This window comes from Paroedura picta, chromosome 8 (genome assembly GCF_049243985.1).
Source record: "Paroedura picta isolate Pp20150507F chromosome 8, Ppicta_v3.0, whole genome shotgun sequence".
Lineage (NCBI taxonomy): Eukaryota > Metazoa > Chordata > Lepidosauria > Squamata > Gekkonidae > Paroedura > Paroedura picta.
This window is the reverse complement of record NC_135376.1, coordinates 58,317,452-58,343,358: the sequence shown is the minus strand read 5'-3', so window position 1 is coordinate 58,343,358 and position 25,907 is coordinate 58,317,452. Positions and strand designations below refer to the sequence as shown.

General features: G+C 39.3%; 1 protein-coding gene across 12 annotated transcripts in view; it reads left to right on the top strand.

Annotated features, from left to right (window-relative positions):
• The window catches only part of ATE1 (arginyltransferase 1), a 72,667-nt gene extending 47,511 nt beyond the window's left edge, over window positions 1–25,156 (top strand). For 9 of the 12 annotated variants that reach the window (XM_077349982.1, XM_077349983.1, XM_077349975.1 and 6 more), the window contains 2 exons: window positions 14,041–14,161; window positions 24,011–25,156. In XM_077349982.1, coding sequence (XP_077206097.1) covers window positions 14,041–14,161; window positions 24,011–24,189 — 300 coding nt within the window. In that variant the 3' untranslated portion in view covers window positions 24,190–25,156. Of the gene's footprint in view, window positions 1–3,353; window positions 3,479–4,105; window positions 4,280–14,040; window positions 14,162–24,010 lie in introns of those variants that run through there. The other 3 variants (XR_013233611.1, XR_013233612.1, XM_077349976.1) reach the window with 3 other exon arrangements.
• Window positions 25,157–25,907: the final 751 nt, after the last annotated feature.

Below are 25,907 nucleotides of genomic sequence, written 5' to 3'. Positions count from 1 at the left end.
CTAAATCCTGGTTCCAAACAAAGGAATCAATAAAGTGGTTGGTTGTTTTTGTAGTTTATTTGTTTGTTTTGTCAGCTTGAGAAGTTAGTTACAGAACTGCTGTAGTTACTAAGCACTCATACGTGTCTTCACAACAGTGGAAAAACATGGATTCAATAATCCGTTTTAAATGATCTTAGAATATGTTCTTAAATTGGGTTGTTTAGTCCCCAAGCTGTATCTTTTCCTCTTTCAAATCACATTGGCTAATATTGAGCAAAATAGTAACAAGATTTTACCCACCTGCTGTTTAACTTGCTTGAGTTCCTCTTCTGATTTTTTTCTTGAGTTTTTAGTGAGTTTGATCAAGCCACTTCCCTCATCTTCTTTCACCCCCCCCCCTTTAGCCCTCAGCTGCTTTTAATATTGTGTTTCCCCCTATACCTGAAAGTAAGCTTTCTTAGTCCTCTTGGGGATTGGGGGCGGGGGGCAGTCTTGTTTAATGGACAAATTAGTTTTTTCCATATATGTACTATCAGTTTGGTATTAGAAGAATAATTTCATCTATTTAAATTCCTTATTCTAATAAGGATGATTGTGATCATGTCATCACTGTGCATTGGGAAGATATTTTAACTGTTTAATAAACCTTTGAGCTCTGAATATGCTAGAACAGTTTTCAAGTTTGTAGTGTTGGAATTAGTTGAAAACTGCAATAAATACTTTATTTGGAAGATTGCAGTGTCATGGACTCATTTGCGCTCACTTTTCTCTGTATGTCTAAAACAGTGGTTCCCAAACTTATCTGGCCTACCGCCCCCTTTCCAGAAAAAATATTACTAAGCGCTCTGAAAATTAATTTTTTTAAATAGTTATTCATCTATTAACCATGTGAAGCTAGATAAGCGGTAACCTGACATGGCACCAAAACATGGCACCAAATGCACCTGTGGCCTATCGCCGCCCCCTGGATCGCTGCAGCATCCACCAGGGGGCGGTAGCGCCCACTTTGGGAATCACTGGTCTAAAATATATTTGAAAATAATTATTCGAGAATTAGTGTATAAGTAAGTTTTTTAATGGAACAGTCATTCGGTCATGAATGCCACTACTGAATAATTTATCTTACTAGTTAGAAGAAAAGAACAAGAACTCTCAAAAGGGTATTTAGTGTTTTACATTCTGCTAAAACAATGGAAAAGGCGATTGGTCTTGAAGGACTAATCTCATAAATATTATTTAGTCTACAGCTGCTTTTGTACCTTGGTTCCAGACTGCTGGTGACAGCAATAGAATCTTTTATAGATTCTCCACTGAGCCAAGATGGGTGAATGTTTATTCAAAGCTTGAAACAACAACAGCCACATGAGTGACAGGTATGAAAAGAGCTCTTTGGAGAAACCAAATATTACTAACATGCAGACACTCAGTGGATTTAAAGAAAACAAAATTAATTATCCTGTGTATAAATATTTTGTGCTTCTGATTCTATTTAGCTCTTCTACTTTATAAATTTCACAAGTCACCCTGCTTTGTACTTATATGAAAAACCTAACAGTTACATGTTGTAAACTGCCCCAAGACAGCTTGCAGAGAGGGGCGGTCTATAAATTCAATAAATAATAATAAATCATACAAATGAGGGGTAGTTCTTTAATTAGAGAAATTAAAGTAGTTCTTTAATTAGAGAAATTAGATCAGCTGGAAAAAAAAATTATCTACCGGTATTTAGGGAGTCATCCCGATCTTCCCAGTTCCTTGAAAAGTAAACAAGTATATATGTATGTATGTTTGTGGGGAGTTGAACAGACCTGCAGCCAACCCCAAAAGCAAGAAACACTGAGATATACAAAACTAAATTACTGTAAAGACAGTAAATTCCAAAATGATGTTCATTTAATCAATATATAATAACTAAAATAATCCTAACATATAAAATTCTCCTTTTCGCAGATACAAGACCAAATATGCTTTAGTAGCTTTGTGGATAAACAAAATGGTCAACCATAAAATATACAGTTTATTCCTATGCAAGCAACTCATGCAAACAATTGCCAACAATAATATGCAGAATCGAACAACAGTTTTATGAATTGTGTTTATGCTTTTGGAATATGTCCAGTGAAAGTTCCTTTAACAGCTTATTTTCAGTAGCCATTACTTTACCAATTAGATATTTTAGTAAAGTTGCTTACGGAGTTCCTAGGCATCAAAGAATCAAATCTCTTAGCAAAATTACTTTGCCATTGCCTATAAATTAACCAACTTGATATGCATTAACCAAATAGACATGCTTTTAATAGTAATGGCAAATAAATTTAGTCTGGTTGATTCCTGAGGATTCTACAATAGTAGAAATGGGTATTATTATTATTTTGCTTTACTAATTAAAACAATTGAAATACTGATGGCATTTGATATCTTGGATTTACTTTAAAATGTGCAAAAACTTCCCTCAAGTAGTTATAAACTATGTGTTTAAAAAGATGTGTACAGTGACCTTATGGTAGTTCTACAATGATTGTCAGTTAATATGTGAATCTATAAGCCTTTTTGGGTTGCTGTGGTCTAGAATTTTTAAAAATAAAATTTTATTTTTATTAATGAATACTTCAAACACATTAAAGAGTAGAACTACATTACGTCGTTCACAAAAAGCACATCACTCCTATGCCACCAAACCATTCCATCCAGCAACAAAAATACAGACTTCCAACCCTCTTCTAAGTCCTTGTCAGTGGTATAAAATAAAGGATACTGATACAGATTTTCAATTAGAAATATCTCTACCGAAGTCTAAACTAATCAATCTAATGATCTCTGTGATATGACCTAATTATACTTTGCCTATAATTTAAAGACTGTGTTTGTAAATTCAGAAATATTTGATTTTAGAAAGTATTCAAATTAGAAATGAATTATGGTGTAGAATTTTTGGAATCTAAAATGTATTAATTGCACATTGTTTTTTTAAAAAATGAGGTGTTCCAGTTGCTGGCGAGAAGTGTTGTATTGGCTTTTATAGATGCTAATTTTATTTGTATTTACATCTGAAAGTGTCTCACCAGTAATTTACTAGTTAAAGTTCCATGGTGATTTTTTTCTGTACTGGAGATTTGTTAACTATAATTGAAAGGCTACATTAAAATATATATATTTAAAAATCTGATAAACTTACATATGTACTATAGGAATGAATGCACAGAGAGAGAGAGCTGAGGTAAAAATACTAACAAAGTATTCTGCTCTTTTAATGTTGATGGCACATAAAAATTGTTCGGGGGGACATTATAAGCTGCTCTATTGGCCCTCCAAATACAGAGAATATATTTTGTGATCCTTCTAAATATCACTTGTATCTCTTGCTTTCATAGCTAATAGATCAGAATGCACCTTTGTAGTCTACATTAGGATTGCCAACTTCCAGATGGTGACTGGAGAGCTCCTGGGTTTACAACTGATCTCCAGGCAACAAAAACCAATTTACCTGGAGAAAATGGTAGGTGGACACCATGGTATTATACCTCATTGAAGTCTGTCCTATCCTCAAATCCCAGCCTCCTCAGGCTTCACTTCCAAGATGTCCTGGTATTTCCCAACCCCACAGTTGGCAACCCTAATCTATACATATATATGTATTTTGATGATGAGCAATTGGAGAACGTCTGAAAATTAATTATGTTTTACTTATGAATTAAGAACAGTGTCCATTGCAAGTTGGAAGATCCTTGGTAAAGTGATGAGCTTGCAGCATAATGAAGGGAAGTTTGTGTTGTGGAGAAAAGTCCTTGCAACCTCTTTTCAGCTATAGATCAGACTGAAAAATCAAGAATTTACTAGATTTAGGACGAGTAACAACATAAAACAATAAAATATGAATAGTTGCCATATTTAAACATTATGCAACCATTCTACATCTGGGTCACAAAAATGAGAAGCATGCATACTGGACGGGAGATACACATGTGTGAACGTGATCTTGGGGTACTTGCGGACTAACTTAAGTGTCAGGCAGTGTGAGGCAGCGATAAAGAAGACAGTCTTGGGCTGTATCAACATAGGCATCACATCAAAATCACAAGATGCCATAGTCCTACTGTATACTGCATTGGTATACCCCATGCAGGTGTTTGCCCCACCTGGAATACTGTGTGCGGTTCTGGAGTCCTCACATCAAAAAGCATGTGGACAAAATTGAGAGGGTGCAGAGGAGAGCAACAAGAATAATCTGAGGCCTGGAGACCAAGACCTATGAGAAAAGGCTGAGGGACTTGAGAATGTTCAGCCTGGAGAAGAAGAGGTGAGAAGGGACATGGTTGCTATCTTTAAGTCTTTGAAAAGTTGTCACTTAGAGGAGGGCAGGAAAGGGTTTCTGTTGGCAGCAGAGGATAGGACCCGCAGCAATGGGCGTAAACTATGTGGAGAGTAATATTGCATAGATATCAGGGGGGAAATTTCACCATCAGAGTAGTTTAGACTTTTTGGAGAGCTTTTTTTCTGATGCACATGAGATACACTCTCAGCACAGAATTATATAATAGCGAAGAGTGGTGAGCCTAGGCATATGCCATAGGAGGTGGACTCCAAGAAGTTTAAAATTTACATATATTGGTTGGAGCCATAATTTACAGATCCCATTCAACCACTCAGCTACACTTTATAATAAGTGTATAAGAGTGTATTGTCACAGTTCTGACCACTGAGGAAGACCCAGTAGGGTCGAAACGCGTTTGGTCTTATGTGCTGTTAGCTCTGTATAGTTTCTGTTTTTAATTGTGCACTATAATAAATAATTAACATTTTTTCATTATTTTATTGTACAGCTCAACTTCTGAGTTCCTACCTGTAAAGGTTGGGTTGTGTTCCTTTTTTTGGTTTTGATCCTGCATTGAGCCTGGGGTTGGATTAGATAGCCTGTATGGTCCCATCCAACACTATGATTCAACCAGGTTAATTTAAAACTGCCTTTAATTTTGGGGATGGGGGGTTCAGATGTCTGATATGGTAAAAGCTTAGCTGATATTTTGGTCATGGAGGCCAAAATTTCAGTGTAATTTCTGGCTTCTAACATAGACCTGGTGGAATGGCTGTTGTATAATCTCTGCAAAACTGTTTCAAGTCCTACAGGGCCCTGATCTCTTCCAGGGCCAGTCCAGGGCCACTCTGTCATCCTTGGGGCTGGGGTTCTTAAGCAGGTTCTGCTCATTCAATCTTAAAGTCCTTTGGGGGATATAAGAGAGGAAAAAATATAAGAGAGGAGGCAGTGCTACAGGTATGAAGGTTTCAGACTGTTTAGGTCTTTACAGGTTATAAGCTATATAGGTCTTCAATCTGGAGCCATTCTTCAATCTGGGAGAGCACTGGCTGAATGTGTTTCTCCAGTGGGTCCCAGTAAGGACACTTGCTGCAGCATTCTGGATCAGTTGAATTTTCTGCTTGAGCCAGTTCACCACAACCTCCAGAGTCTAGGCAATAAGCTAATGAATGTAAGGCTATAGACAGATGGTCATTCATAAACAGATACAGCTGGGTGTCATCTGCATATTGATGACAACCCAGCCCGCAGAGATATTAAATAACATTGAGGAGAGACTAGTTCCCTGCAGAACTGCATGTAACAGGGGATGTCATCAGGAGGTTCTCTCCCCTGGTTCCACCCTCAGTCTCTGACTCTGGAGAAAGGATTGCAGCCATTTAAGTAATGTAGCTTATATATCCCTGTGTTAGGTAGGTGTTGGGTAAGCAGCCCATGATTAACTGTGTTAGGTCTAATAAAGGCAGCATGCACTGACCCGTCTAGATCCAGCTCTCTGGATATCGTCTGTGAAGGCAACCAGAGCTGTCTCCACTCCATGGCCAGGCCAAAAGCCAGACTGGAATAGATCAGGAGCCAGTGTTTCGTCCAGGAAGCTCAGAACCCGTTCAGCAACCACCCGCTCAACAACCTTGCCCAGAAACAGCAAATGTGAAATAGGGTAGTAGTAGCTGGGATGGAGGAATCCAGATGTAGGTTTTTTTCAAAAGTGGCTTAATCACAGCCTTCTTTAGTCTCTTTGGGAAGCTCCTTGAAGTTAGGGACAAATCGATAATCTCTTGGAGAGGGACCCAGATCTCCTCACCGCTGGCTTTCACCTGCCACAAGGGACATGGGTCAAGGAGGCATGTGGTAGGCAGAACAGCTGCTAGATTCCATTCCACATCAGCCATGGGGAGTGGATTGAAACAATCCAAAATCAGACCCTGAGATGTCCAAGGGGCTCCAGTTCCTTAGCTGAATCAAAATAGGTGGTGGAGCAACAAGGTTTTATCAGTGAAAAAGCTCACAAATTTGGGACAGTCCTGTAACCAATTGCCAGTATTCATCTGGCAGTCAGTGTTACTTTCTGTAAACTTGTTAAAGGCTTTTGTATCCCTACAAGAACCAAGAATGCTTATGTTTAACCTAGGTAATACATTTTAAAGCATCTTTTAGAAGCTTCTTATTTTGTCTCCTGTAACATTTTCAAACCAATATGCTCCACATAAAATGGAGCAGTTTTCCTTCTTTTTCTTGGGCATAGCTTGTTAGGGTTCTCTGGAGGGCTAGTAAAAACTGAATAGTCCAGTGGCATCTCTGCCCTGTTGGAGAGAAAAGGAAATGAGAATTTCTGCACTATCAGGTTTCTCTCAAGAAAGGTGAGTTTGACAGAAATAGGATTAATAGCATCATCTCCAAAAGAACCCTGAATCAGTTTTCCTCCCACATTCCTACTACTTTCTTGGTTATTTTGCATGGTCGCTTTTGTCCTGCTTTTTAAAGATCACTTTTGGTACAGAATGATCGAAAATACCTTTTAATTTCAATCAACCTGATTTCTGTACTAATATTAATAGAGTTCGTCTAGGAAGCTAGCTTTGGGGTACATCCTGTGGATGTTCTGGTGACAAAATAGATCTTTTCTTGTTTCTTCCTCTCTCACAGCAGCCCTGTATGATCCCCGAAAGGCTTTGTTGGTGGACTTGTACAGCAGTGAGGAGGAGAAATGGGAGAGATTACCCCTTCTCCATTTCAATCCCTGATTCATAAATAGATTAGCCCATGGAGCATTCTGTTCCCAGACATTATGCTTATCTAGACTTGTGACACTATGATGAACATGATCATGTTGGTACTGACTGGTTATAAAAGAGGGGACAGGGAATAGATGGGAAGGAACTGCATCTGCCTTTTCTTCAGCTGTGTTTGAAGATTGCATGGCCTTCAAAAGGGAGCTCCTCTGCCAGGCATTCGGTTGAGGTCGACTTAAACCACCACTTCCCATTGGCTCCCATGCCTCACTTCTACAATGTCTACTACAAATCCTCCCAACTGGGCTTCAGTATGAGTTGAGCTGATGCTGTTTGTAGTATCTACCGTTCTTTAATGTTATTTTTGTTATTGTTAATTTGTTATCACCTTGTTATTACTAAAAATGGAGTTACCTGTATCGTTTCTTGTTTCATGTAAACCGCCCTGAGCCTTTGGGGGAGGGTGGCATATAAATAAATAAATAAATAAATAAATAAATAAATAAATAAATAAATAAATAAATAAATAAATAAAACAGTCTATAGAGCCTGGAATAAGAGATGGTTGTGGGTGGTAACTGAATTTGGCCTTCCAATTTCATGCCAGCTTGCTAAAAGGCTTAAGGGAAGCTAGACAAAAGCATCTTCAGTTAAGGTAGTGGTGATGGCAAGTGGCAGGGGAAGGAAGGAAGGAAGGGAATATTTACTCCCTGTCCTGTGTCCTATACTTGTAAGCGTATGCAAATATGTAATTAGATTGTTCAACTGTTTAAGGGCCCTTCTTGCCTATGCCACATGGGATAGGAATGGAAGAATGCTTTGTTTGGGTTTAATCTCTTTTGATTTAAAGGTATATATTGTGGAGTTTTCATCAGATTTTCCAGCCTTATACATCCAGCCCTGCTACTACCTGTATCTGAGAATCCCTCGCTGTGAATTAATGAAAGAGTATGTTGTATGTGCAGTTACAACTGAGTTGGGTGAAAATTAGAGAAAAGCAACTGGGAAATGAGGGTGGGGGCAAAAAGGGAAATGTCACAAATATTGGATTTTGTGGTGGTTCATGAAGAAAAATCATACTATAGGATGCAGAGAGATAGGGAATAAAATGATGAAAATGATTATTGGAAATATGGAAACATTTCCCTTCCCCTCACCACATGCTTCTTTTCTGTGTTTCTTCCCTCCAAAAGCTGATTTTCAGAAACAACAAATCAGGTATCTGGTATATATGTTTATGCATAACATATAGACACCCTGAATCATAGTGGATGCTAACCTGATTTTGCTGTGGGTCGGGAGAGATAGTTGCAAAGTGTGTGCAAAGGAAGCAAAAGGGGCCACTAGAGGATGGGTTAAAAAAACCCCACTGAGGTAAAATAGTACTTCAAATGCTTTTCTGTGGAGAAAGTAGCTGTGCAGCCCATTTGATAACAATGTTGAAGTGGTATTAAGTGTAGCTTTTTCTAAAACCTATCCTTTTCTAAAACATGGATATAATTACTTAGCTGTGTTAATTGTGATGACTGGACAAGTGTATCTAAATTGCTTTTTAACAGGAAAGTTAGATCATTGTTACACTGGCATGCATGTGAACTCTCAGCAATCACAGCTGCTGATTTACCACAAATGCACACTAAGCCCTTATATTCATAATGTGTAGAACTGGAGGTGTGAAATACATTTTAGTCAAGGAGAGGTACAGGGAGAGAATGCAGGATTAAATGAGAAAATGTGCTAAACGATCTGACAACATCTCAGCAATTTAAATCAGTGGTGTTTTAAACAAAGTTACGCTCCAACGTAAAGTATGGTTTCAGATTTTAGACGTTTGACCTAGTAAGATGCTCATTAAAGTGATCACATTATCTTATCCCAAAGCCATAGGTTTGCAAGAAGGAACACCTTAATGTTTATACATTCTTCCCCTGCGCTTCCTTTAATTTGCATTAATTTCCCTTCTCTACTGTTGTTCACGTACAACTCTGAACTATGATTAATCATAGCTAGAAGTTGATATGGGTAGGTATGTGTGAGTTGAAGAATTCCTCTGATTGGTCAGCATGACATGTGCATTGGACTGTTGACATAGTGGCTTGGATCCTGGTGGCTTGTGTGCATAAGTACATGATCCTTTCCTACCCTCTGTATTCCCTAGCAACTCTGCAAACTGCTGATAATGGAAATTATGGGACTGTCATTGACAAAACCTTTGTAGCCCGAGGAGAGGAGAAACTAGGTGAAATCATCTTCCTCTTCTGTTCATGGAAGTTTCATTAGTACAGGGGTGGTGCCAGACTACTTTTCTCCTCCTCTCCCCCATGCAGCCCCTTTCTATGTAGTTTCTTCTCCACTTACGTCCTGTGATGTTCAGTATTAGTGTTTGGGAGACCTTGGGGTGAAGGAAGGTATTAACCACTGTTGCCACCAAATATAGTGGCCATGTCTACTACTCTCCCTCAGAGGCAAGACTTTCCCTCCTTTTCTGTGGCTGAATTGCCCTGGTAATGTGCTTGCCAAAGACCTCTGGTTGTTGGCTAAGACTGGGAACCTGAGGGAAGGATCAGGAGCCTGCTTTAATTTAAGCAGCTTTACTGTCACTCAGGGCATTTTAAAATTCAAGTTAACAAAATATTTAGCATAGAGGGAAAAGGTTAGGTATAGTCAGGAATTGAAATTTCTGAGGTAAAATCAGTATCACAGACTTCAGTTTTTAAGGTTTTCACAGTGACTTAAATCTTTATATTGAAAAGCTTTTGTCCCAGTATTTTCCCCAAATACTTCATTTTCTTTGTGTATTCTCTAACACTTTTGGTTCCAGAAGGCTGGTACACTCTTTCTAGTACCCAACCCCCTTCTCTTGAAACATCAGTACTCATCTGAGTTTTCAACTAATTCTTAAGTTCTTTAAAGGTAGTTTCTAACCACAACAGATGAGGGATCTCTGCACTCTTCAGAACTAACTCCCTTTTTAACTGGGTATGGAATTTATTTCTCTCTCTCTCTCTCTAGAAGATCTGTCTCATTTTCTTGGCCCTGAATGAGAGTCTATGTCTACCTCCCAAACTTCTTTGCCAACATTCCCCCAATTTTTGGTATGTGTTAAACTGCTCTCATCAGAGGCTGAAATTGGACTCTTCAGTCAAGGCAGAAAGCTGAATGAATCTCTCAGAATACAGTTCTTTCAAAAATTTCCCTGCTCAGCTGATGCTAACCAATTAGATTACTTGAAACAGCCTGTCACTCAAGGATCTCTGGCTCTATGAAGAATTAATCCTTCACAATCCTTTATCTCTTTACGCAGCACTTCTAAGCTCTTCTAAAGTGCAGTCTATGACCGTTTACGCACTGGAGGTTTCATGCTAGGCTGCAGGCTGGAGTTTTAGTCGTGGCAGGTTGCCCCACATCTTCCTGCACCCACATGGGGGAGCATTTGGCCTGGTGCACCTCATCCGCCCCCTATTTGTGCTACTGCACTGGAGCTGGTGCAGTGAAGTTCCCAGTGCATAAACGGTCTATCACAACATCCTTTTTCATGTGTAACAGAATCCAAAGCCATGAAAACAGGTCATTCCTTCCTATTTTGTTCTAAGGGCTACTTTTTCAGTTTGAAGAGCACTGAAATCTTGGAGATACTAGTTTATAATATATTTTTTGGGATGATCTGCATATCTAGAATATATTCATTTGATTATTTAGAAAACAATTGTTACTTTTCCAGGAATTTGCCTGAAGCAACTCTCAAGATTGTTTTTTGAAGTCAAAACAGAAAGGATATCCAGCATTACAAACCTATCCCAGCATAAAATAAAAACATATATTATAAAAAGATGGAACAGTTTGTGATACTAGGGGAGAGAACCTTTCAGCAGCATGCCCTGGTGTGCGGGGTTCTGCAGGGAGCTATTCTCTCTCCATTGTTGTTTAACATCTTCATGAGCCCTCACCCAGCCGGTTCAGTTTCAGGCTGGGATGTCATCAATATGCTGACAACACCCAGCTATATTTGTTGATGGACAGTCATCTGTCCATACTGCCAGATGGTTGTATCCAGGTACCTGGAGACTGTGGTGGATTGGCTCCAGTGGAGTTGGTTGAAGTTAAATCAAGCCAAGATGGAGTTCTCTGGCTGAGTCAGTATGTCCCAGGTGCAACTCTTGACAGGAACCAACTAACAGTTTTGGTGACCATCAAGAGCCTGACTTTGGTTATCTTCTCTATGGAAATCCAGGTCACAAATGTTGCTGGCCAGATGTTTTACCATCTTCACAAGGCACGACAATTAGCACTTTAATTGTCAATATGTGACCTAGCTACTGTGATCCATGCAGCAGTCACCTCCAGGCTAGAATACTGTAACTAGCTCTATACAGGACAGCCCTTGAAGTTGCTCCTGAAATTTCAACAGGCCCGGAATGCAGAACCCAATGGAGAGTACATATACTGTTAGCTGGTCAGATTCTCTAATCTTTATTTGGCTTTAAAAAAAAAACCTGAAAAATGCCAGTAAGGTATTTTTCAGGGTTTTTTCCTGCCTGGATACGCCTGAACGCACACTCCTAGGCAGCATCAAATGTTCTCCTTACACTATGGCTATTCACAGGAGTAAGAGGTGGGTGTTCTGGTCATGGATCACCAATGTTATGTCTTCTTGTAAAATTTGTAACAAACCTTTCCTTTGTTCTGCTTCTGAAAAACCAGGATCCACATATTTTAGTGCAATTCTGAAATATAATTTTAGTAAGGTTCTCAGGCTTCAACTGCATGCGGTTTAAACATGCCAGGAGAAAAAAACCAAAATGTGTTCATTGTATAAACTTAATTGATATGTTTAGTTTTTCAAATTCTGCTGATGTAGAGAAAACGTTGAGACACTCACAAATACCATTATACTAAATATTATACTAAATGAGTTTTCAGTAAGACTATGGCTGCTATTCTAAATGTAATTTATATATAAGATGCAGAGAGCTGCGACTATATTTCCTTTTACATTTTTATTAATATCAGTAATTGTGGCTGGAGGAGTACTCAGTATGGGCCTGGTCAGAGGCAACAAATATTAACCATGTCACTCCCCCAGACTGTTTTGTTTTAGAGGCATATTTTGGTGCATTTCAGTACTCTGCTTTTTCCCCTTCTCTCCTTCCTTGGTGCTAACCAGAAATTCAACCAATCTCTCTCAGCTCTGGTTACTTCTTGTAAAAGATACATTGAAAGCCAAATCCTTACATATGACATTCATTCTGGCTGTTGTAAAGTATGGTTGGATTTTTAATTGGAAACTTCTGGAGGCAGTGTCAGCAGTTCTGCGTTGAGGTTCAGTAATTGAAATATTCTCACTTTTCCTTGCTTCATGTTCAAGTTTCTGTGCTCCAAACCAAATCAAAAATATCTGGAGTTCTATTCCAAGACTAGGTTAAAGGTTTTAATGAAACTTAAGTCTGAAGATTTACTTTTTAAATATTTTGAAAAATCTAAGGGATTTTGTGAGTATTTGAGATGAAGGAGTATCAGCAGAGTTTGTTTTCACAGACTAAGCCAAATATGAAAAATAAAAGCTCCAAGGAAAGATAATCATTTCAAAAAAACAAAGAGGGTCAAGTACCAGTAGCATAGAACAAACAGAAAAGGTTAAACACACATTTAATTCGTTTATCAGGTAAAGTGTACATCTGTGTTCTATTTTTCCACAATAAACCCCATTGATCTTTTATTAAAAGTGAATTAACGAAGCCTTCATCTCAGTTTCCAGCCAGCTGCTCAAAAGAGGAGTCCTAACATTACATAAACAAAACAACCCTGAATTATCAACATCAGTGCATTAAGGCAGAAGCAGGCCAGGCATGAGAAAAGGCAAGGCAGTCTAAAGGTTTATTAAATTCAGTCTTTGCCTTGAAAGGCAACACCAGTGGAATCCCAGAAGAGAAGTACTACAGCAGGGCCCTTGCTCCCTGATTTTATTACATAAGCAGAGATAGGCATTATCTTCCCCAAGAGAGTGCTTTGCACGTAAATTCAGCTACTCAGTTTTCACAAACTGTGTTTAGATTGTACTGGCAGAAAGCACATTCCCTACCCTCATCCACATAAAACAGTCCAAAATGTATTTGGTGAGAGCTTTCCTGTACCTTAACTTACATCTGCAGTATTACAGGAGTGTGTGTGTGTTGATGTGTATGGAGTGAGAGAGAGAGTTCCTTGGGTATGGTTCATTGGGAAAGATTTTGAAAGCCTCAATAATAATAAAATACTGATAACTTCTGATCTTGGAAAGCTTGGACTGAATTCCCACCACCACCACCCTCCCCCAAAGTGAAACCGCTTAGTATCTTCTTGTACTTACATTCATTTTTACGTGAATACCGGTGTTTCTGAGTATAGTGACACCCCCGCACTACCTTTTTATTAGAACCAACCAAAATACCATAAAATTCTGAGCAGCAGCTTTTGAGTTCCCCTGACCTATTCATCAGGCTGATGTAAGTGCAAAGTGCCAGTGGTAGGGGAAAAGAATTATGGTTGGGGCACAGTGAAGAACCCAAAGTCCGCAGTATGTTGCTTTCCTGTAATAGAGACCAGCAGGTAATGCAGCCTTAATTAGATTACGCACTCTTGGGTGCAGTTCAGTTTTAAGATGCCAGAAAGACACAAAGAAGCAAACAAACCAATTCCCTCCCCCCCCCCCCCCGTGGAGTTTCTTCCTTTAAAAATATTAAAAATTAGCAACGGACAGTTTGATGTAATGTTCAATGTGCCCTTCATGCTTGTTCCAGTTTAACAAGCCAGGAAGAGCCAGTGCTTAAACAAGATTAGTTAGGCATACTAAATCTTTGAAACTGGGGGGGGGGAGATGGTTTATATAAAGGATACGTATTTTTCATGTGTGTAATGTGGCTGAATTATATTGCTTAAGATTTTGTAATAGTAGCACAGTTTTTACCCTGGAGCACAAAGTGAAGCCCCCCCCCCAAAAAAAAAGGCATGCTATTTCTTTCTTTTTTTATTCCCTAGGGCCAATATAGACCTTCTGACTTGCTGTGCCCAGAAACATATGTGTGGGTCCCCACTGAGCAATGCCTGCCTTCGCTTGAGCGTTCAAAATATTGTCGCTTCAATCTGGATCTCAAAGCAGGTGGGTATATAACATTTATGAACATTTATCTTTAGGTATTATACTGCCTAATGCTAGATGTGCAAATGTCAATTTTGTGCTAAGCCTCAACGGTTTCCTTTTATAGGTACCTTTCCAGTTCTATTCATCTCAAGTCCTTTCTCACTACCAGAATCAATTATTCCCCATAATGATTGGAGATAAAGGGCATTTCATTTTCACATCACCTATTTACACTAATTTCAATCCCTGTGTCACCCTAGAAACTGACCACTGTGGTTTATAAGGTCAACGTAGGTTGCTGTTGAGACACCAGAGTGGAAGAATGATGCCAGTCTCCACATATGCCAATGCATCCTGTGCCAGCTGACACTGCTTCCGACACACAGCTGGTTGTGCAGAGACATTTTATCCAGAAAATGGGGTCTGTATGATGAGGCATTCATGTGGATCAGGGGTAGTCAAACTGCAGCCCTCCAGATGTCCATGGACTACAATTCCCATGAGCCCCTGCCAGCAAACGTGTTTGTGGATTGTCAGTTTGAGGCTTTCACATGGACAGTCAGTTGGTATGAAAGGTCATCTATATATTTGGAGTAGCTCACCTTGCCACTCCGCCATGGTATTTCAGGGTCTGCTCCAGTGAATGTAGTATCTGACGCACAACCTCACAATTTCATTCAGGACATTACAAGCACTGATCCTACTTCTTCTTGTAGCATCTGAAAAATTCTGCTCTTAATATAATCATTACAGACGGCGGGAGATGGGAGTGAAGCCTTTCTGAGCACACTGAGTGAAGTGTGCTGTGTACAAAAGTGCTGTGTACAAAAGACACAGGAAGTTTAGTGTTACAATTGTTAATAGCTGGTGAATGGCTGAAGGTAGTAACTTCCTCTTTAAAGCCATACTTTGTTGTTGTTGTTGTTAGGTGCAAAGTTGTGTCCGACCCATTGCAACCCCATGGACGATGATCCTCCAGGCTTTCCTGTCCTCTACCATTCCCTGGAGTCCATTTAAGTTTGCACCTACTGCTTCAGTGACTCCATCCAGCCACTTCATTCTCTGTCATCCCCTTCTTCTTTTGCCCTCAATCGCTCCCAGCATTAGGCTCTTCTCCAGGGAGTCCTTCCTTCTCATGAGGTGGCCAAAGTATTAGAGTTTCATCTTCAGGATCTGGCCTTCTAAGGAGCAGTCAGGGCTGATCTCCTCTAGGACTGACCGGTTTGTTTGCCTTGCAGTCCAAGGGACTCGCAAGGGACCATACTTACCTTCTAAATTATTTTGATTCTTCAGTGGTTTGTCGTATAAACATAGAGATGCCAGTTTAGCTGTGCAGAATATCTTCAGGCAAAATAAACTGTGTATCTGTCCCAAGTGAACCTAGATGCTCTTTGTTTGTCAAGGAGCTGTTTGTTGAAAACCAACCTTGAGTAGTGCAGGAAATCTGAAATTTATTTTGAAAGTAAAACTTAGCATTGTAGAATTTGAGAGGACACTACACAAAACTGGAAAAGGGATTACATAGAATTGCGGTGATCAAATTGGTCTTTCCTCCTGTGTTATAAAATTTGCTTTGAAGACTTAGGGAAGATTTGGGAGAATAAATAAGCACCCGTAACAGGGCTAGAACTGGGGGCAGGAAGAGAAGACTGGGAAGGTTTGGGAGGAGCATGTCAACATTGACTTGACGAGAACGTAAAATCTATCATTTTGAAATAATAAAATATGAAAGTTTGTGTCTGGGCTGATATATTTATCATGGGCAAAATGTAATCTGAATTCAGACTTGTGTCCTGTGGCTTAAGGAAATTAAAACATAGCTCCATGCTGAAGACCTGCTGTGAGCAACAGTCATTTGAGGTTTGTATAGCTGCTGCTTTTAGGAAGCAGTGCTCCATTCGAGGGCCAGTTTCCTGCAAAACACCTCCTTACAGTTGTCAGTAAAATAAGTCCCTTAATTAAAATATAGTGAATATAAACATCAGGTCAGACAGACAATGGTAGGTTCTGTTTCAGATGAAATGTTTTTTTTCCATAACAAGACCAGTAGGAATCACACTGTAACAGTTCATTCAGCAAGTAAAGACTTCCTTGCTTATTAAAAGTATTAATATGCGTGAAGAGCAAAGTTGATTGTATTTTTCTGTCATCTGTGGCTGTGAAGAACCACTAGGAAGAGAAGTTTCTGTGCGCTTGAAGTTATTGAATTTATTGTATTCGTTGGCCATATTCTAAACAGATCCTATGGCTGCCTTTATCTCTTCGGTACGTTGAGTTTTTAGGATTCTCTATGTCATAATTTCAAAAAAAAATGTTTTTATTATGAGATCCAGCTCAGTCTAGTTAAGAACAGCGGCTTCTAAGCTGGTGAGCCAGCTTTGATTCCCTGCTCTTCCACATGCAGCCAGCTGACCTTGGGCTAGTCACAGCTCTGTTAGAAGCTGTTCTCACACAGCATTTTCTCTCAGAGTGCTCTCAGTTCACCTACCTCACAGGGTGTCTGTTGTGGGGAGAAGAATGGAAGGCAATTATAAGCCGCTTTGAAACTCTTTCAGGCAGTGAAAAGCGGGAAATAAAACCAACCCTCCTTCAGATGTTCATGTTCTTGAGCATCCTGTATGTGTCTGTTTCAGTGACACACAACTGAATGCACACAAACAAATTGTGATCCCAGCATTGAAAACCATTGTTAAAGCAAAGCCCATTGTATCCAGGAATACAACAGGTGCTAGAGCTTGGTGATGGGAAGAGGAAGGGGAGGAGCTGTCCAGTCTGTAAGGCACAGGGTTGAATGTTTGTATTGTGTAGGAGGTTGTGGTGGCCTGGTGACAAATGAGGGTGTGGGTGTGGAGAGATGGATATCAAGAACCTGTGGTTTGGAATGTTTATGAAATGTGGGAGAGGACTGACATTTGGGAAGTGTGTCATAGTGGTTACAGATAAACTTTTTAGAGCCGTGTCTTCAGATATGTGAAGAGAAAATCAGACTGTTCTTAGGGGAAGATTACATGGCAACCAATTCCTCCCAGTTCTGCGTTCAATGTCATTTCCTGTCTTGTGTGAATTAGGCCACAGACACCGAAGTGTCCCCCTGCCCTAATCCACATGGTGTACTCACAGTACACAGGTATCCACCCTGTTCCTTCTGTCTCCATTTTTTTACGGTTGATAAAATATTCAGACCAGGGACAGCCAACCTCCAGGTGAGGCCTGGAGATTGCCTGGAATTGCTGTTCATCTCCAGACTATAAAGATCAGGTACCCAGACAAAAATGGCTTCTTTGGAGGGGTGACTGTGTAGCATTGTATCCCAAAGAGGTTTAGGGATGGTGGGGTCCGAGAGTTCCCTGGTAGTACAGCTCATATCCAGGACATTAGGCTGAAGGGAAAGCTCTCTCCCCTCACATGCATCCCTTCAAAAGGAATGCACATGGCCCCTTGGTTGCTTGGCTGGTGATGTCTGCCCTTCTGAAGCCTGAGGCCTACTGCTAGCAACTGCAGTCCCTGTTGTTGTCCGCAAGGCCAAGTCGTTGCCTAATAAAAGTGGATCACCTAGTTTCCCCCAAAGTCTCACTGTCTACTTTCCTGTAAAGCTAACTCCACTTGAAATTCTGGGCCAGTTATGCCTTTGAGTTCATAGGACCTTCCTGGCAAATAATGTTTTTTTATTTTCCATGAAAAAAGTCACTTCAGTTCCCATGTCTCTCCAGCCATTTACTTGTTCACTATTTACAATTTCAGGCTGTAAATATTCTTTATTTAGATTTTCCTGCACTTTCCAGACTTGCAGGACTGATGCTGGCCTTGCCCACTCTCCACCCACCTAGGCCTTAGCTTTTTAGATTATACAGCGAAGCTGTTCCATATATATATTGGTGTTAGGTGTGAAGTCGTGTCCGACCCCTCGCGACCCCATGGACAATGATCCTCCAGGCCTTCCTGTCCTCTACCATTCCCTGGAGTCCATTTAGGTTTGTGCACACACACACACACATAATGGATGCCTACATGTATATTTTCCTTTATCTACTAGACTGTCATTGTTCTCAGGCAACTGAGAAAATACTATATGGCTTTTACTTGTCTTCTTTCTTGCTTCTGTGAGAAATAGGCCCTAGAACAAGTCCCCCCAAATGTTATGAGTTGAATAGCTGTTCATTCCAAAAGGAACCTTTCCTTGTATATAAATGTTGATCAAGGAGGGAGGCATGTCAATTTCAAAGACCTGTGACAGCTTCTAGAAAACGTTGTTGCTTTAAGAGTATTATCATGTCCTGATGTGGCTATTTGTACTGCTGTGATCCTAGATTTTCAAGTGCAGTCTTAATGCTCCAGCTATCAAGTGGTGAAATGACAGTTCAATAGAAGCAGTATATAAAGTGTTCCCTAGGACAAAAGTTCAGCTCCATGAAGATTGCTAGGGGCCTTTTTTTCAGAATGATCTCTACTTCTCATTTATGGAATTGTGGCAGTGATTTCTAGAACTATGACCACTGATAAGTTATATAGATGATAATCACTGAGTCAGGAGTGGCATTCTGACAGGGCTAATTAAATATTCATAGTTTCTATTATTGAGGAATATGTGTAAGGTAGTCCGATTGAATGGCTTGTTTGTAGTATTGTGACACTGTTTTAATTGTAAGCTACCTTGAGCAGGATTCTGGATAAGTGACATGAAATATCCTAAATATAGTATCAGAGGTACATTACTGTATCCAGTGATGGTGTAACATCTATTAAGAGGGCCATATCTGCATCTCTGGTGACTGAAAGTTCTTATTTCAGAGTTGAATAAGACATTTTCCAACCTATTTTTTGATATGGAATATATGGTATGCTCGTGTGTGTTATTAAAATAAATTAGGGTATATTGTCAATTTCCTTGTGGTGTCAAATAAATCAAATGGCAGAAATAAAAACTATGAAGAACATGTATTTTCAATCTGTTACCATGGTTGAATTTAGCAAGTTTTGGTTCAGTTTGTTAGAGGGAACAACTACGTTGATTATTCACAGCAACTGTTCCAGATTTTTTGAGCTCACATCTGTTTCTAATTAACTTTATAAACACTTGAAGGTAATTGAAGTTCATAATCCAGCATGATCCTTGATCATAAAATATATTTAAGCACTAGAGATAGTGCTAATGAGCTGAATCCAAACAGAATTGTCGACTCAACTTCTAGTACGTGCATCCAAAAGCTAACAGATGAAGTTTTGATTCCCTGTGCCTGTGTTGCAAGATATAGCAACTTCTGCCTGTGTTGCAAGATATAGCAACATCATTATCTGAACCTTTGTTTTTCCTTCAAGCACAAACATTTTAATCGTTGCAAATACTATTTCTAACTGTATTTCCAGCAAATGGAAATTGTAACGTTTTGGATTCCTCTTTCAATGGTCTTTCCAGAAGTAATTATATTTACTTCATTGATCTCCCACCTTTCTGCCCACTGGGGGATCTGAAGCAGCTTATATTGTTCATTTCCCAGTTGTCTTCCTTTATATCTGACACATAGAATAAGTCAAAAATGATTTATACTCAGTTTTGGGAACCAGCATTGTGCTTGCTGCTTTTCTGCCACCTTTCAGGTATATACAATTGGATGAATTGATTTTGGTTATGAGAGAGAGAGTCTCATTTTTTAAATCTTCCCATTTTGAAGTGCTTGAATATAATAAGCCACTTAAGTCATGCTAACCACAGCACAGTTGAATCCAGCAGCCTCCAGGGAGAACCAGAAGCAAAGCCGCAACTCTTACTCTTTGGCATGAGGGGAATTGGGGGCAGAGGGAAAAGGTGGCCTTAGAGAAAATGAAGATGTGAGGAAAATGGAAAAGTTGGGCTCTGCCTAAAAACAGCTTAAACATTCCAGAATTGGATGTTAAAGCCAGCTTGGCATAGTGGTTAGGAGCACGGACATCTAATCTGGTGAGCCGGGTTTGAGTCCCCATTCCTCTTCCGCATGCAGCCAGCAGGGTGACCATGGACCACTCGCAGTCCTGATAATACTGTTCTGACTGAGCAGTCCTGTGAGAGCTCTCTCAGCCTCACCTACCTCACAGGGTGTTTGTTATCAGGAGAGGAAAGGGAAGGCACTTTGAGACTCCTTCTGGTAGAGAAAAGCAGCATATAAGAACCAGCTCTTCTTCTAAATAACTTGTACAATAAAGGAGGGCAGGATGTAACAGTTGTGTAGAAGACAAGACCAGGAAGCTAATTCTCAATGCATTTAATAGTAGTCTTTATCGCTTGGGTTCCAGTTCTGTCCTGCTGCTTTTCTCTTGCTGCCCACAACCAGCAAGATTTGCTGCTGTTACTGCCTTAGCTGACCTGTTGTTCCTATCCTAGCCATGACACAGCTGTATATAATGGGGGTTGTATGTAATGCTACTTTTATGAAGGCGGAATAAGACCATACATGATTTGGTTGAAGTAAGCTTTCCAGGAATCCTATTAGGCTAAGCATAGGGCTACTATAAAATTTGGAATTTTAAGAAGAGATGTGGGGAAGCTACTAAAGAAGTCATACACCTGTCGTCCTGGATTCACTAAGATTGGAATATTAGACTTTTACCAGGGAGTCATGAAGCTCACTGTGGCCATTAATACAATCCTAAATAATAGACTAGACTAGAATGGTTAGCAATAATATACACTGTCCTAACTTTCTTTGAGGAAGGATTTAATAGATATGAGAGCAAGCAGTCATGTTAGCAATGTGGACTTAAATGTGGGATACCCAAGTACTGATCCTCACTCTGCCATGGAATCTGGACCAGTCACCAGTCAATGAAGTAAATAAAATAGCTCTATCAGGAGGAACTAGAAGACACCTCGGTCTTTCCTGGCTTGCCTCATCTGGCTCATTGTTGCTTCCAAACATGTATTCAGAGAATTTGTTCTCTTAGTGGTAACTATCCCTGCAAACACCATAACACTTGCAAGTTGCATTTGAGGCCTTATCAGAAACCTAGTAGACTTTTTTTACTGAGCCAGTTCCTTAGATTTTGCAGTGGGGGAAATTGATAACTCTTTTGGCAGTTCATTTTGCCATTGAATTGAGCATGTACACATATAGTCTTGACTCTCTTAAGATAAGCATGTTTCACCTAACCCAAGAATTGGCTTGTCTTGGAATTCTGATGTTTCTTTGTAGTCCAGCTAGAAACAAATTCTGATCATAATGGCCAAGTAAAATCAAGTTTCAACAAGAATGACTATTTATTTCATTGCCTCCAACTAAGATGGATCCTTTTCTAGTACAGGCATGGCTTATATCAGTCTCTAACAATTAAAAAGAAAAATCTTGATACTCAGCCCATGGCACAACATTAAATTCAGCCACAGGGCAAGTTAGTAAGGTAGACATCCAACAGCATTATCTAGTACAGGAAATAAAATCTTGGTCCAAGATCAGTCTAAGCCACACACACCAAAAAAAGTGTCAAGTTTCAGTGTTCAATAAAAGTAATGAGATTGAAAAATAATGAGCAGTCCTTGAAATATGGTCTCTGTGTGGGTGTTTGTTTAAAGATGAGAGTTGGCGCCAGACCTGTTCAGGTTGCAACTAATATTTTGCCTAAAGGTGTTGTAAATATAAGTCTTCCGTTTCCTTTTAAGAAGTTAGACTCACTTTATGGTTCTGTGCACCCCATCCTGGAGCATAATTTACAAATGTTATTCTTTGTAAAGTTTTATAAAGAATGGAATGGTGTAGATGAAGAGGTAGTATATGAAACAGCAAAATAACATTGTGGTAGGATGTTGGGGAAATACTGGATACATTTCAGAAAGCTAATGAATTTCAAAAAGATGGGAACAAACCAGATTAGCATTTGACTTAAGTGTAAGTAAAGCAAATATCAACTGTATTGAACAGGACAACCAAATTTTAGCATGCTGTGCCTCACAGGCCAGTGATTCTTCACATTGCTTCTACGTACGTATGACTTCTTCAGCGGCTTTCCAATCCAGACTTGCACTTGCATTCGTAAAGCAGCAGTATGGTCTACCCCTTCAGGATAATCACAAGTGTGGGGAAGATTTTTTCCATAGCTAGTTCCAAACCACTATGTGATTAGTTCTGCCTGCATAAGGGAACCTCGTATGACTGTTTCTTGAACAGTGTACATTCCTGCACCTAATACAAAGGTTGCTTTGCAGTATGAAATAGAAAAGTTAACAGCAATTTACTACAGGGCATTGGGGTTGTACATTCAGAGGAAAAAGCAGAACGTTCCACTTAGCATGTGTAAGCTCTCAGGCAGAGTGAGGTTTTTGTTTTGTTTTTAGATTCTAGAATATTTGTTTACAGTGCATAGCATTAGAAATTATATGTATATAAAATAGAATTCTGCTGGAACAATACATAAGTGTAAGACAGCAGAGTGCCTAAGTGTTAGCCTACCCTGACTCCAAGATAGGGGCCAGATACCAGGCTGAGCCATAGTATAGGTTTAAATCTATTGTGGACATTCCCTGATATTCACACAAGCCATGCTATCCTCATGTTGATCCTGGGGAACAGCTGCTGTCAATATGACTTGCATATCAAAGGCACAGCACACATAGCTTCTTCTTGACCCATAATAACTCTTGAAAGATAAAATCTAAGAACAATTCCATCCCCCAATCCAAACCACACAATATAATCATGGAAACTGCACAAATTCAATACCATTATTGACATTACTCAATAATAGAGAGTGACTCCAAAGATCCTGATGTTGGATTTTCAGTCAACATTATAATAATGCCAACTTTAAATACTAGTTTTTGTGTTTCCTGGAAACAGTATGCAGACACCATACTAGGTAAACTTATTTTTCAGACATCATTGCTGCATTTAGAGTAGACATGTTTCTAAATGAGGCCTTTTCCTCTGTACACTTTAAGCTTGTAATAACCAATCTCATATCTCCTAGTTTGGAAAGAAGTCTCAAAGATTAGGTAGCATTGCAACAGGAATTAGTCTTTCTTAACCATATGAACTAGTTCTGTGATAGATTTTAAAACAAAAGGATTTTGTCAGACTAGCTGTGAAAGTTGGTTTTATTTGCAGTTACATCCATGCCTTGATTTTTAGAGTCTATGTCATGATTTTCTTACTTTGATGCCTCCAAGAGCCCTGCTGGATCTGACCAGTGGTCCATCTAGTTCAGCATTCTGTCTCACACAGTGGCCAACCAGTTTCTTTGGACATCCAGTAACAGGAAAAGGAGGACCTCTGTTATTGCCTCCTTGCTCTGGGATTGAGAGGTTCGGTGTCCCTTCAGTCACCATGGCTGTTAGCCATTGATAAAATTATCCTCCATGAATCTGTCTAATCCCCCTTTGAAAGCTGTTTTTTCCTGTGGCCATCTCTACTTCCCCTGGCAGCGAATGTCATGTTTTCATCCTTCGTAAAGTTAATCCTATGTAAAGTTGTATTTTCTTTTGTTCTCAAAAGCTTTATTGGATGCCTTTGAGTTCTAGTGTTTGGGGAGAGGAAGCAAAATGTCTTTATCAACTCACTTTACCTCATGCATAATTTTATAAATCTGCATCATTTCTCTCCTCTGTTGTCTCTTTTTAAAACTGAAAAGACCCAGACTCTTAGCCTTTCCTCATAAGGTAGGTACTCCAGACCCCAATCATCTTGATTGGCCTCCTCTATACTTTTTCCATCACTGCAATGTCCTTTTTGATATACAGTGACCAGAACTGTACACTAACTTTTTATGGGATGGTGCAGTTCTGAAAATAAGGTGGAATGTTTTCTTGTACAGGTTTGTAATACCTTTTCTACCTAAAGCTAAAAGTAGTAGTAGCTATTCATTTGGTCATCATGTTCATTCATGCGTGTTTATTTTTTCTTACAGTTGATGAAGGAAGCGTTAAAGAGCTGGGTCGTGTTCGGATCCTCCATAAGAGAACAGTCATGCCTTACAGTGTGTATAAGAGAAGGCGGAAGGGGCCCAGTGATGAAGAAAGCGTTCAGCAATATGCCACTTTGGTGGGACAGGCATGTTCAGAGCGAATGTTGCTTTATAAAAACTGAAGTATTTGTTCCATGGAGACCTTCTGTCCTACTGCTAGATTGTACCCCTTATGGTTTGTGTTGATAAGCCTATTTATTTAAAGTAGGAATGTATAAAATGTCTCTTTATGGTAACAGGAATATATACAAGTGTCATATCTTGCAATGAAGAGATAATTTTCATATATACCGAGGGTCTGTCAGAATATAAAGATCTCTCATTAAACCTGGTTTATTTCACAAATCTATCTCCTTTTGTGCATTTGGAAAATCAAACAGTTTGAAGTTTATAAGTGATTGGAAATGAATTTTTCCTGCATAGCTTTGTATATATGAGGGAGAATTCTTATAGGAATTGACCAATGAAAAGTTTTGGAAGTTGTGATAAAATATTCTATAGGCTACTTCCATTTACTATTGTTGGGGGATTATTGCATTTGCATGTAACATTATGGAGGATCCAGCCCAATTCAGATCAATGGGAAACTAGGGCAATTTTTTCTGGATTATATACTTTACTGATACGGCATAGGCTTTCCTGCTGACATTCACTGCAAATTGTAATGTTTTATTTAAATAATGTCTACAGTAACATTTGAATAGACTTGGAGGAACTTGGAGGTTGGAGCTGATTTTTTATAATGATTCTCTGGGAAATATTTATTATTTTGATATTAAATTCAAGGATAAGTTTGTGATCAAATTACCAAAGAGATTACTTTAAATAAGGCAACAGATTTATAAGTGGGTATACAGTTTTATAGACAATTGATGGCTTCCCGACTTGCATCCCGGGTTTTTGGCTGTTTGCGTTCATTATAGATTTCTGGGGTTCCACTTCCTGCAACATGAAGATCAACGTGAAGGAATAATACTTTTGTTTTAAAAATAAGCAATTGGAAAAAGTAGAACTGCATTGTCTTTGCATAACCAGCATTGCAAATGTTGTGTGAATTTTCTTTCATTAAAATGGTGAGACCCCACTGTACATTTTGAAGCATCATTCCTTGGTAATGAACTATGTATAGTATATTAATTTGCCACATTTTTCTAGTACAATTGAAGAATCCAGCAATTGATCTGGAATTGTTTCAGCCTTCTTAATGTATCAGTCCTTTGTGTGGAATTAACTCAGAAAGAACAACCCTTATTCTAAGGTTGTCTTACTTGGCAGCATACCGTATACACATTGCTGTGCATAGCCACAGTACTAAATATTGGGGACCTCAAAATCAAAGTTTACCTTCATGGAAAGATCTCTGTAGTCATTTTATAAACCACAATTTCATACTTAGGATAAAGTTAGTATTAAAGTTTCCATAATTTTAAAGAGTGTCACAAAACAGATGTGTAGCCTAGAATATTCTTTTTGAGTGGGGAGACCAAAGCTTTGCACATAATTGTATATTTAACACTTTAAAAATACTGCTGAAGTTCATACAGTTCTGTTGATACATGATCTGGTATTCATATTCTTGATGTTGCAGTATAAAGGCACACTGGATATCCTGACACTTTAGATTTGATCCTTGTCAGAATAAAATGGCATCATTCCAATTACATGAACATTTGTACTAAATTGAGATTACTGGGAATTCCTTACTGTCCCCACTGAAAGGAAGAGGTCCTTCTGAACTGTGTCCTTTAGAGCAGTGATCCCCAACCATTTTATCACTGGGGACCAGTCAACGCTTGACAATTTTACTGAGGCCCTTCGGGGGGGGAGGGTAGTCCTTTGC